At 36.1% G+C, this 12923-nt stretch overlaps 1 protein-coding gene across 10 annotated transcripts in view; it reads left to right on the top strand.

The window, feature by feature from the left end:
* Positions 1 to 12923, top strand: part of LOC100876486 (cytochrome b5 reductase 4) — a 17443-nt gene extending 4520 nt beyond the window's left edge. For 3 of the 10 annotated variants that reach the window (XM_076530649.1, XM_076530651.1, XM_076530650.1), the window contains exons 3-11: positions 7756 to 7926; positions 9220 to 9320; positions 9411 to 9582; positions 9910 to 10172; positions 10296 to 10533; positions 10728 to 11022; positions 11240 to 11326; positions 11396 to 11554; positions 11632 to 12923. In XM_076530649.1, coding sequence (XP_076386764.1) covers positions 7756 to 7926; positions 9220 to 9320; positions 9411 to 9582; positions 9910 to 10172; positions 10296 to 10533; positions 10728 to 11022; positions 11240 to 11326; positions 11396 to 11554; positions 11632 to 11866 — 1721 coding nt within the window. In that variant the 3' untranslated portion in view covers positions 11867 to 12923. Of the gene's footprint in view, positions 1 to 5100; positions 6665 to 6739; positions 6759 to 6981; positions 7111 to 7755; positions 7927 to 8016; positions 8346 to 9219; positions 9321 to 9410; positions 9583 to 9909; positions 10173 to 10295; positions 10534 to 10727; positions 11023 to 11239; positions 11327 to 11395; positions 11555 to 11618 lie in introns of those variants that run through there. The other 7 variants (XM_076530652.1, XM_076530654.1, XM_076530653.1 and 4 more) reach the window with 7 other exon arrangements.

The following is a 12923-nucleotide window of genomic DNA, read 5'->3' as shown; positions in this document are numbered from 1 at the left end:
CACTATATTTCAAGCATGAAATTAAACTTTATAAACTTATATTTTTGTAAATTTGTGAAACTCGTATGTAAATAAGTTGTGGATTGTATGTAAACAAGGTTCGCTACCTTTCAGAAACGGGCCATTACCGAGTATGCAGTTAACAGACGGGCCTTTAAGGAGTATGTCATTAACCAGCATGTGATTAGCGAATACACCGTTAGCGAACAGGCCGTTAACAAACAGATCTTTGCATAAAGAATTCTTAAATTCTTTCTCAACATAATTTTTTTACAAAGAAGTTAAATTTGTCTCTCAATGTTTTTACAACTCATAAAGTTGTTCGTAAAATTCAGCATGTCTCGGTTCTCGATAAAGTCCTTTTCTGTCACCTACAATTCATCGATTCACAACGAGTATGAATCTAAATATAACTGAGACACCGTCGAATAAAATTAAGTTCGTCCTTTTGAACTGTGTCTCTGTAAACATTCATAATCTTGGAATAACAAACGCTTTTGAAGCTTTTCAACAGAATCAGAGATGACTCGACAGGTTCCACGAATAAACGTAGCGGAATGTTTATCCTGCTGAATCGGTAAATGTCGTTGAATTATTCGCAATTCTTGAATAGTTTCGCTAGCTTGTTTATCTTTTGATATGGATAAAATTGGTATGATAAATTTAGTTATTTTCTTCTTATCTTGCCGGGTTTATGGTAATAATAGCGAAAGCATGTCGATGTGGTTAATTACCCGTGAGTCGCCGACTCTGCGGATTCTTGGTAACTGAAGGAAAGTTGTATGAAAGTTTGGAGTTTTCGTTTTGATGAAATTGGTAGTGAATCGAATTTTAAATTTGAGAATTTTCGAAGTTTTGAAATTCCAAAATTTTCAGATTCCAAATTTCCAAATTCCAAAATCTCCAAATTCCAAATTTCCAAATTCCAAAATCTCCAAATTCCAAAATCTCCGAATTCCAAAATCTCCAAATTCCAAAATTTTCAAATTCCAAAATCTCCAAATTCCAAAATCTCCAAATTCCAAAATCTCCAAATTCCAAAATCTCCAAATTCCAAAATTTTCAAATTCCAAATTTCCCAATTCCAAAATCTCCGAATTCCAAAATGTCCGAATTCCAAAATCTCCGAATTCCAAAATCTCCAAATTCCACAATTTCCAAATTCCAAATTCCACATTTTCCAAATTCCACATTTTCCAAATTCAACAATTTCCAAATTCCATAATTTCTAAAATTTCCAAACTCCAGAATTTTTTAATTGCAAGATCCCAAAATCCCAGATTTCTCAAATCGCAAATTCCCAGAATCTCAACATTCAAAAATTCCCAACTCAAACTGTCATAGTTCCAGACAGTCGATGAATGTTCCAGACGCGATTTGCAGTTAATTACAAATTTACAATCACTAATTAGAAAGATAACATGCATATTCAACATGCATGTAGGTAAAAGATGTTTGCTGACTACAAGTATGTTTTTCTTTCCTTTTTTTTAAAGGTTATCGAGCGTCATCATCAAGGATAGTATTCTTGTAAATGACGACCATAAAAAAGACAGTAATCATTCCGCTTGTTACATTTTGCATATATTAATTTTGATAACTCTACTTTTTTATTTTACAATAAAACAATTTTTTTATAAATTTTTTTTACAATTTTGTATTTCGTAATAAAATAATTTTTTACTTTGTAATAAAAAGTTTTTATTTAGTAACAGTCTCTGAGATACACTAAATATAATTTAACTATTAAACATTAATATAATGAAACATGGATTTTGTAAATTAAATTAAAAGATAAATAAAGAGTTCACCCTAGGACGGTTTTTGCAGAATTATAATTAACGAAAAGTAAAAAGTTGCGTTTCGTAAGAACATAATAACACGCATGTTACCTGCCCATGTCTGACCGTCATTTCAGACGAATAAATCAGCATACATTCTGCAGATTGTATTAAAAGTTCGACGTCAAACTTTCGTGCAGGTTAAACCAGTTTTTACGCCTGAAATATTTATATCTCCCTATAATTTGCTTTTATATAACATTGTTATTGAACTTGTCTCAATTTTTATCTAACTTATCATATTCAATCTTAGATTTTAATTAAAATTGTCCCACGAAATCGCGTAAAATACCGACACTTCAGAGTATTTCAGTTCAAATAATTAAATTCCAGTCTGTAATGAATAATCTCTCAGTTTTCCCAACGACGTCTTTTTCGATCAAGCGGAATATTTCATTCAGATCGAAGAATAGAATTCCTGAATTCGATTACGATTGTGCGAGTTCATCATTTTCTAGTCATTCGATTACGCAATTTCATCCAAGGTTTCCGTTCGGGGATCAGTTTTTTCCAATTACCTTCAATCGAATCGCGGAATATCGGACGACTGATCATTTCCTTCGGTGAATTCACTTTTCGAATGTTGACTGAGGATGGAAAGATGCCGTGCGTTACTGTGCATTCGTACGTAAATCAAGTTTTGTAGCTTTAGTGAATGTGCAGATGAAAAACTTTGACTTGTTATATTTCGTTAACCGTAAAATAGTTTCATTATAAACCATACAAAGGTCAAAATATCAAATAGCTTTAGTGTCGCTATTTTTCATGTATGAACAATAATTTTTTCTCATGTCTCAAAATGTGAGATACAAAATAAAGTAAAGTGCATTATATGTACATGTGATGAATGATGTACATGTATAATAAAATATATTTTACGTATACGTTTGAAAGGTATACCTATATGACGTATACCTATATATGAGGTACACCTATGAAAGATATTATACATATGTAATAAAAGATATTTTACGTATACCTTTGGAAGGTATACCTATATGATCTATACCTACATATGAGGTACACCTATGAAAGATATTATACATATGTAATAAAATATATTTTACGTATACCTTTGGAAGGCATACCTATATGACCTATACCTATATTTGAGGTACACCTATGAAAGATATTATACATATACAATAAAAGATATTTTACGTATACCTTTGGAAGGTATACCTATATGACCTATACCTATATATGAGCTACACCTATGAAAAATATTATACATATGTAATAAAAGATATTTTACGTATACCTTTGGAAGGTATACCTATATGACGTATACCTACATATGAGGTACACCTATGAAAGATATTATACATATTTAATAAAATATATTTTACGTATACCTTTGGAAGGTATATCTATATGACGTATACCTACATATGAGGTACACCTATGAAAGATATTATACATATAAATAAAAGATATCTTACGTATACCTTTGAAAGGCATACCTATATGACCTATACCTATATATGAGGTACACCTATGAAAGATATTATACATATGTAATAAAATATATTTTACGTATACCTTTGAAAGGTATACCTATATGATCTATACTTATATATGAGGTACACCTATGAAAGATATTATACATATGTAATAAAAGATATTTTACGTATACCTTTGGAAGGTATACCTATATGACGTATACCTACATATGAGGTACACCTATGAAAGATATTATACATATATAATAAAATATATTTTACTACAAAAGATATTATACCTTTAATAGTATAGAATATTCAGTAATCTTCTTACTTCACCAAAAGAGCCCGCAACGCATTCTAGGTTGCATATGTGGGCCAACCCTCGCATCGCCAACTCATCAATGCTCACCCATTATTATTAACGCAATCGTTCGAAGAGATTAATATTTAATATCTGACCGAATTAGCAAAGGAGACCCGTCGTTCTCGACGAAGAGGCACGCGCTCGTTGCTGAGATCCTGCGTGTTAGGCACGCCGTAGCAACTATATTGATCTACCTGTCCGAGGGCTATATTGGTCCGCGTGTTCGGTGCAGTACCTTCCAGTCCACCAACGCGGGATCAACGTTTCATCCTGCTGTTTATCGCGCGATCACGTTTCCTTCTTCAAAACATTATCGCACTTTGTACCTGTTTCGTTGTTGAACAATTCGAGTCTGTTAGGCGTCCATTATTGCTCTATGTGAACGCGTCGTGCGTTGATACATCTGATTTTTTTATTATCTCGATGTTGTCAAACATGAGATTTTGGTGATCAGGTATGGTTAGTGAAGCTTGTTTTAGGTTTAGGATGAATGTTGTATGATGAGTAGATTTTTTATTTGGGTGATGTTGGATTTCAAGTGATGACCACTTGGTGGGCTCCATGTTAAATTGGCACCTCGACGTTGCTATCAAACACATGATTTCAGTGACTAGGTGTAACTATAAGTCACAAATTATGACTCAGTGAAGCTTGTTTTAGGTATAGGGTACATCATTACGTTCCTTAATAGGTAGATTTGGATGCTAGTTTTGCGTGCTAGTTAAATTTCGAGTGACAACCACTTGGTGTGCTCCATGTTCACTTTGCACCTCGACGTTGTTATCAAACACAAGATTTCAGTGACTAGGTATAGTTACAAGTTATCTGTGAAGCTTGTTTCAGGTTCAGAATGAATTACATTCCCTGATAGGTAATAGGTAAATTTTTTATTTGGATGCTGGATGTTGAGTTTCATGAGTGACAACCACTTGGTGTGCTCCATGTTCACTTTGCACCTCGACGTTGTTATCAAACACAAGATTTCAGTGACTAGGTATAGTTACAAGTTATCTGTGAAGCTTGTTTCAGGTTCAGAATGAATTACATTCCCTGATAGGTAATAGGTAAATTTTTTATTTGGATGCTGGATGTTGAGTTTCATGAGTGACAACCACTTGGTGTGCTCCATGTTCATTTTGCACCTCGACGTTGTTATCAAACACAAGATTTCAGTGACCAAGTATAGTTACAAGTTATCTGTGAAGCTTGTTTCAGGTTCAGAATGAATTACATTCCCTGATAGGTAATAGGTACATTTTTTATTTGGATGCTGGGTGTTGAGTTTCATGAGTGACAACCACTTAGTGTACTCCATGTTCATTTTGCACCTCGACGTTGTTATCAAACACAAGATGTCAGTGACCAGGTATAGTTACAAGTTATCTGTGAAGCTTGTTTCAGGTTCAGAATGAATTACATTCTCTGATAGGTAATAGGTAAATTTTTTATTTGGATGCTGAATGTCGAGTTTCATGAGTGACAACCACTTGGTGTGCTCCATGTTCATTTTGCACCTCGACGTTGTTATCAAACACAAGATTTCAGTGACCAGGTATAATTGCAACTTACCAGTGAAGCTTGTTCAAATCTTACTATAAATTATTACGTTTTTTGGTAGATAAATTGGATGCTAGATATTGAATTTCATGAGTGACAGCCACTTGGTGTGCTCCATGTTTACTTTGCACCTTGACGTTGTTAAACACAATATTTCAGTGACCAGATATAGTTGCAATAGTTCCAGTGAAACTAGTTTCAGTCTCAAAATGAATTATATTCTTTGATAAGTAAATTTGGATGCCACATATTAAATTTCATTTAGAGTGCTTCACGTTAAGTTTGAACATACAAATTAGTATGCAGGACAAGATCTTTGTGGCTAGTTATATTAAGACATTAAAAGCACAAGACTACAATGTTTGAACTATTGCCTTGTTTCGAGTAATATATCGATACATCAGTTTTTCTCAATATTAACTATGTGTTTCATTTTTTGATTCATATATTGAAATTATTTTGTGGCACCATATTTTAATTGTCAGTTAAAATGAAGCCCTCAAAGAATGTACCAGAGTTCATATCTTTAAGGTTTAGCTTCAACACTCTCGTTGATTCGAATGGTTTTAACAGTAGATACATCAGGTTTTTTGAATGATAATCACTGTATGTATTTTATGTTTGATTTGTACGTTGAACCTTTTATGAAGAGCAAGATTTTAATAGTCAGTTAATTCAAGAAACATATGAAAGTCTTCAGAATTCAGGTTCAGACTCAGTTGTGTTGTTTGAGATTCTACCAATGATTCATACATCAAATTTCCTAAATGTGTCTCACTATGTTCCTCCTATTTGATATGTACATTGTTGCAAAAGACTTTAATGGCCACTCAAACTGAAACATTCAAAGAACACAAAATCTACAACACTCAACGTTTAGTATAAACATTTTCATTATATTAGGAACACATCTGTTCTCTAAACGTCACTTCGCTTCATGTTTAATTCACAAATTAAATTCATTATAAAAGTCAAGATTTTAGTGGTGAGTGAAGTTGAAACGTTCGAGAAACAGTACAGAATTATAATGAAGTGAAACTTGTTTGGGATTCAGGACAACCTGTCGCGTTGTTTGATACGGTTCTAACGGTAGACAGATTGACACAAGTTTTCTGAATGACGTTCTCTGTGACTCATGTTTGACCTCTCCGTTAAAATTATGGCGAACCAGATTTTAGCGGTCACTTAAATCACAGAAGCTTCTGAAAGTTATAATCGAATGGAACTTGTTTAGAAGCTTGTAACGGTAAATGAGTTACGTCGGGTTTTCTAAATGACAACCACTTCGCTTTGACCTATTAAACAACAAACATCGACCTATTACATCGTGAAATTGTTATGAGAAACAGGAGCTGTTGACGGACATTTAGTGTCGTTCAGTGAATGTCAGAAGTCTGATGTGTTCAGAACAATTCTGAGTGTATGAAGATTTTGCGTATCAACGCAGTTTCGTGCAGGTACGTTCACTCCTCGACTTCCCGCCATTTTCTGAAGCGTCGATTTGTTTACATTATGTCCCTCTTCCGTCCGTTACAAAAATTAGAAAAATTAGTAAGATTTATTCTCAAATATAATTATGATCTCTTAGGTTTTTAAAAAGGATCAAGGTTCACGATAAAAGATCTCGTAGTTGAAAGAAATGTAATTTTCTGAAGGAGTAGAAATTGAAGATTTCTTGAAGAATAGAAATTGAAGATTTCTTGAAGAAATTTCGTTGTTTCTCATTCTAGAGACGTTACGAGGTTAATATGTTAAGTGTGCTGTTTTTATGCAGGAGGATGGTTAAGAATCTGGGAAACGTGACGTTTCGATGAGAAAATGCCACGATGCTGCGGCGCGTCTTTGGTTTCCGTCATGGACGGCGACGGGTCTCCGCAGAGTCTCGGTTTGCAGATTCAGGACGGTCAGTAATTAGCGATAATTGCCCATTAGTTTTACTCGTGGCCCGTTTCTGCGAACGTTAGCCCCGTTTGCCACTCGTTGAACGATCCTTCATCTTCCATGAATGACTAAGAGGAAGCGGATAAAAAAATTACTTAATTTCCACGCTTTTATCGCCCACCAGACATTTTTCCTTTCAGAGCTGTAAAATCAGTCATACACACGAATATTTAATTTAATATTTAACGTTTAAAATCGCTGATCTAATTTTAGCGTTCAGAATCGTTAATCACTCTCGAAACAACGATTATAGCTTTGTTTGCGTTAAATTTAAGCGATAGACCCTCGTTATCGAAAATTGAATATGATTGAAATCGCATACCTGTTTTTTCTTTTATAAGACCATTAATCACTTCATATAATTTTACAATACACCGATTAACATCGAAACAGATAAGCGAGAAATTGTCAGTCATAATTGAAAAAAAGTACTTTAAGTTCAGCAGCACTCTGCAAATTTTATATTATTTCGCCTCTTGGTCTTTTTTGTAATCAATGTGGGCGCGTGAAAGTTTCAACAAAGTGTCTTTATTTCAAGTGTTCTAATTGTTTTTATTTGGTGTGACAATACCACGCTGAAATTTAATTTATCTGTCATTGTTCGCAGGCAATCCTCGAAATAAAACGGCGTTAGCACCTGGCCACAGTCTGATGGACTGGATTCGATTAGGTAATTCAGGCGTCGACTTAACCGGCGTCGGTGGAGTACCACGAGTTGTTACTTTGACCGAACTGGCCAATCACAATAAACAAAACGATGCTTGGATCGCCATTCGAGGTACATTTATTGCTTCCACGTTTATTAATATTCCATAATATCTGATTTCAATTCTAACAATTTCCTCCTATCTCACAATTTCCTCCACAGTTTCCTGCACAATTTCCTACCAGCTTCATTTCATTTTTTATCTTTCATGAACCTAATAAGAAAAGCAAGATAATCGCAGTGGATCGATCATGGAAAAGTTTCCGTACACCTATGTTGGATGAACAGTGAGCAGCAGTCACGAGAAGCAAAGAAAACACTGGCCATCGTTCGCTTTTAGCCTGATTAAAATTTACTTTCCTCTCGGGAAACATTCAATATTTATTCCAAGCCTGTTACGAACCAGTCAGTCGGTTATTTCAGTGCCACTGAATAAAGAATTTATTCGATGTATTCCTGGGATGGCGCATGACCCGCATCTATGATTTGCGGTAGGGCGAATGAATTGTCGACTCTTGTTTGCGAATATCTGCCTGGCGATATAACGCGAGACGATCAATATGTAGCGATACAACGCGCTGATTATTAATATGTAGCGTCACAATGCGTTCATATTCAATGCGTAGCGATACAACGCGTAGACACTCGATGCGTAGCGATACAACGTGTAGCGATACATCGCGTAGACTTTCAACGCGGAGACATTCGATGCGTAGCGACACAACGCGTGGACTTTCAACGCGTAGCGATACAACGCGTAGACTTCCATCGCGTAGACTTTCAACGTGTAGCGATACAACGCGTAGACTTCCATCGCGTAGACTTTCAACGCGTAGACTTTCAACGCGTAGCGATACAACGCGTAGACTTCCATCGCGTAGACTTCCATCGCGTAGACTTTCAACGCGTAGACTTTCATCGCGTAGACTTTCAACGCGTAGATTTCCATCGCGTACACTTTCAACGCGTAGACTTTCAACGTGTAGACATTCGATGCGTAGCGCTACAACGCGTGGACTTCCATCGCGTAGACTTCCATCGCGTAGACTTTCAACGCGTAGACATTCGATGCGTAGCGACACAACGCGTAGACATTCGATGCGTGGCAATACAACGCGTAGATGTTCAAGGAGTAGATATCCAACGTATAGACATTCAATGCGTGACGGTGCAACATATACAACACAAAAGCATATAACATAGATTTAGTGTATCACAACACACAATTATCCAATGCCTCAGCATACATATCCTCCAACTGATACATAACCTCCTGAGAAAACACTATTCCCTATAAAACCCCATGTACATCAATATACCAAGAGTCCTCCATATTAACTTCACTATCACCCCCTCTGATTACAGGAGTAGTATTCAACGTAACCCGTTATATGGACTTCCACCCAGGCGGTATCAGCGAGCTAATGCGAGGCGTTGGTAAAGATGCAACAAAACTTTTCGAAAACGTGAGTCCATCAATTTATCGCTGACACATCAACAACTACATACTATAAATCAACGATTATTTTTACGTACCCATAGATCGTTCGTTGCAGGTGCACGCTTGGGTCAACTATCAGAGCATCCTTCAGAAATGCGTGGTTGGAAGATTGAGTCGTGGTACTGGGAACAATAACAATAGCAGTTCATCCTCATCGACGGAGAACGTTGTCTCGAACACGACCAATTGTTCCTTAACGAAGTTGGACCTGATAAAAAGTTGCATGAGTGAGTCTCTGAATACTGATAGAAACTGCTGTGGCTGTTGTTGCAAAGTTTTATAGTTGGGGGCGAGATGTTATTCAGTGAAAAATGCTGGCTTGATTGTTATTTTTATGTCTTGTGATTGGGAGCATGGTGATGAAAATGTTAAATATAATGTGGGTCGATAGGGGTCTCTTTGAATCTAACTAAACTTTTTCATGAGGGACTTTTTTTATTTTATAATTTACTCGAGTTAAGTCTACAAAATTTTGTACTTGCATATTATTTTTAATCTAGTAAAATTACCACATACGTTCGAAGAGTAATATAAATTAATTCACACATTTTTAGCCAGCATTGTTAATCAGGAAAACGTGCCAGAGGATAGCTTGTTAAATGTGAAGATGGATTGGAGACAGACATCCAATTCAATCACACTTTTCTATCAAACGGTACGTGACTATCCGGGCGTGTGTTATCAGCTACGAAGGATAAGCGACTCGAAATTGGTTTTTAAATTGTTTTTCGAGCGGGACATTATTACGCACGAACTCGATTTGGCGGCGGATATAGAATGGCCGCCGGTATGCAAGAGGAATTTCGACACAATGGAGGTACCACGACAGAAATTTGCCATTATTTTTAATATAAAAGAGGAAATTTAAGGTCATATCTAAATTGCTTTTTTAACTCCATGCTAAAAACGTTCAGATATTTAAATTTGCGCTGTATAAAAGTTATCACTATTACAGGTGGATTTCACGTTCACGAAGAAGAAGAAAGAGATATGGAAATCCCTGGGCAGCCACACCATATCCAGAGAGACGAATACTAGTAGTCGAACGTATAGAGAGTATGAAGTGGTGGCGAACATGCCTCTCTCTAAGTTGGTACATCTACTAGTTGTGCGAGCTAAAGATTATCTGGAATTAGTACCCATTGGCAGACACGTGGAAGCCAAAATGAATGTGATGGGTAAGCAGTTACTATGCTTTATAGTCATGAGCAAATCTGACTGCCCTGAGAAATTGTCAACTGAGAGAAAGAAAATTATAATTTCTAAATTCCCAAATACAGTAGATGTAACTCAATGAAATGAGTAAATGTGAAATGAGTAAAGGTAAATGTAACTCAGCATACCTGATCCCAGCACCTGTTCTCAATTTTAGGGATGGAAGTATCGCGATCGTACACGCCTGTCCCACCGTGCCTTCATCCCGACGACATGGCGCCGAGCTACAGATCCGACTGCTTGTGTCTGATGATTAAGAAATATCCGAACGGCGCGCTTAGTCCGTCCATAACCGCCCTTCAAATCGGTCAGACCTTGATGCTGAGCAATGCTTTAGGTGCCTTTGTAGTAGAATCCTTTGATCGTTACTCGGTCATTCATATGCTTGCCGGTGGCACTGGCTTGACGGCGATGCTTGGCATCGTTCAGCGGGCCTTGGCCAGACGCTCTGTGTTAGTATCTTTTCCTGTATCCTCTTTGTTCTAATTTCTTCGAGTTACTCTATGCCAAACTGTAGAAATTAATTTTTGGCATGCTTTAGGCATATCTTTCTTTTTAACACTGCGGCAAATCTTTGGCATGTGTTACTTTTCTGCGACACGAATATTTTTTGCTTCACAAGGTGTCCAATTTTGTATTGTAATGTAACAAGGTTTTTACTTCTGCTAGGAAGACCATAAACCTCCTGAACTTCAACAAGGATGAAGATAATATGTTCTACGTGGCGCAGTTGGAAAAAGCTAGCGCAGAGAAAAAGTATGCAGTCTGATCAATTAGCGGTATTAATGTTTATACGAGTTCTTATTTTAAACTGTTCATGTTCAGATTGAAAGTCACACATATCCTTTCGCAAGCTGGTAGCACGTGGTCGGGAAAGCGTGGAGCGATATCAGATGACTTATTGAAGGAGTTGGTTGCTGAGGATTCTCCCGATGCGTGTGTTTTCACATGTGGGCCTCCAGGATTCATTCAATCCGCGAAAAAGTAATTTCTGTTACTTCATAGATTTAATTTAAGTGTTTTCTCTGTGACATCTCCTGTATTTCAGGTCGCTTCAAAAGCTCGGCTGGAAACCGTATCAAATGTACGATTTCGACGATTAATCCAGTGCAAATGTGTCTCCATTTTTTTATACCAAATTCCAGAACATCAGTGAAATCATGGAAAAGTGAAAGAAGGAATTACGTGTGGTTCTATCGAATTTTTAATCATCCTTTTGGATACTTTTACTCCTATTTCCGCCCACAGTCAACGTCGCGGCACGAAAATCCTTTTATTCGTTACATTCGTACATGAAATGGATGGTGAAATACAATTCTCTTAATTTTGAACAGAGGATATTTTACTAACGAAAAGTCTTGTAAATACTTATCGGAATTAAATTCTCGTATTCAAGGTATTTTGTAACAATTTTAATTCGACAAAATTACAATTTTATCTGAGCTTTTCAAGTTCCTTTAAACACGATATTGGAGAAACCTGTGTACATTCCTACACGACGACTGTTTCGAGAGCTACTTACTATCGATAGACATTACGCACTTTGTATTATATCTGCGAGTTTCGAAGAAACAAAAACGAGTAAGACAGCGGTGCATTGGCGAGTGTCATAGCGTTGTTAAACAATTTTTTCTCAGGCACGTTGTTACAGTGACGAGTGAGAGTTTAAAACAATTTTATAATTTCCAGATGACCAAATTAACAAATTCATCTTATTAAAGATTAAAAGTAACTATTTTAGAACAAGTAGTTACTACTCGCCAATGTATTCGCGGTCACAGGGTCTTAAATGGAAAGTTTAAAAGCCAATCTGGCTTTTATTGCGAGAACAAATTATTTTTACAAATATCGTCTTTTAGCATTCGGAGAGCTGTGTATTTTTCACGATTTATCAGAGAATATTTCATCTAGATTTAACAAAATCTTTCATATAAATTAAACCTTCATTCAATATTGTATAACAAAAACTTTAATTGTAATTCATCCAATGATTTTTCAACACCAAGTAGAATGTTCCTGGGAAATTTTTAGAAACGATAGTAACAGCAATGTGGCCTAATTAGAAAACCGTTTTAAAGTCAACTGTATCATCTACTCATCAATTTTTGTAGAGGTTTTTGAATTCTCGACGTGCAGATAGAAAACGTTAGTGACCTCTTTAAATATTTTTATCAATTAAGTATCATTCGATCGATGAGCTAGCGATTGAAGGAGGAGATTCGTTTCGTATGAACGTAATTCTCAAGTGCGGACCACTTTCTGCATTTTGCGTACATGTTAAATACGCCTATGTGTATGTATGTATATGTGTGTACATAGTTGTTACCAGAAATAAATATTTGATGGCCTTAAA

The sequence above is a fragment of the Megachile rotundata genome, chromosome 4, assembly GCF_050947335.1.
Source record: "Megachile rotundata isolate GNS110a chromosome 4, iyMegRotu1, whole genome shotgun sequence".
In the NCBI taxonomy this organism is placed as follows: Eukaryota; Metazoa; Arthropoda; class Insecta; order Hymenoptera; family Megachilidae; genus Megachile; species Megachile rotundata.
The sequence above is the reverse complement of the archived record's forward strand: the minus strand, read 5'-3'. Positions and strand labels throughout refer to the sequence as shown.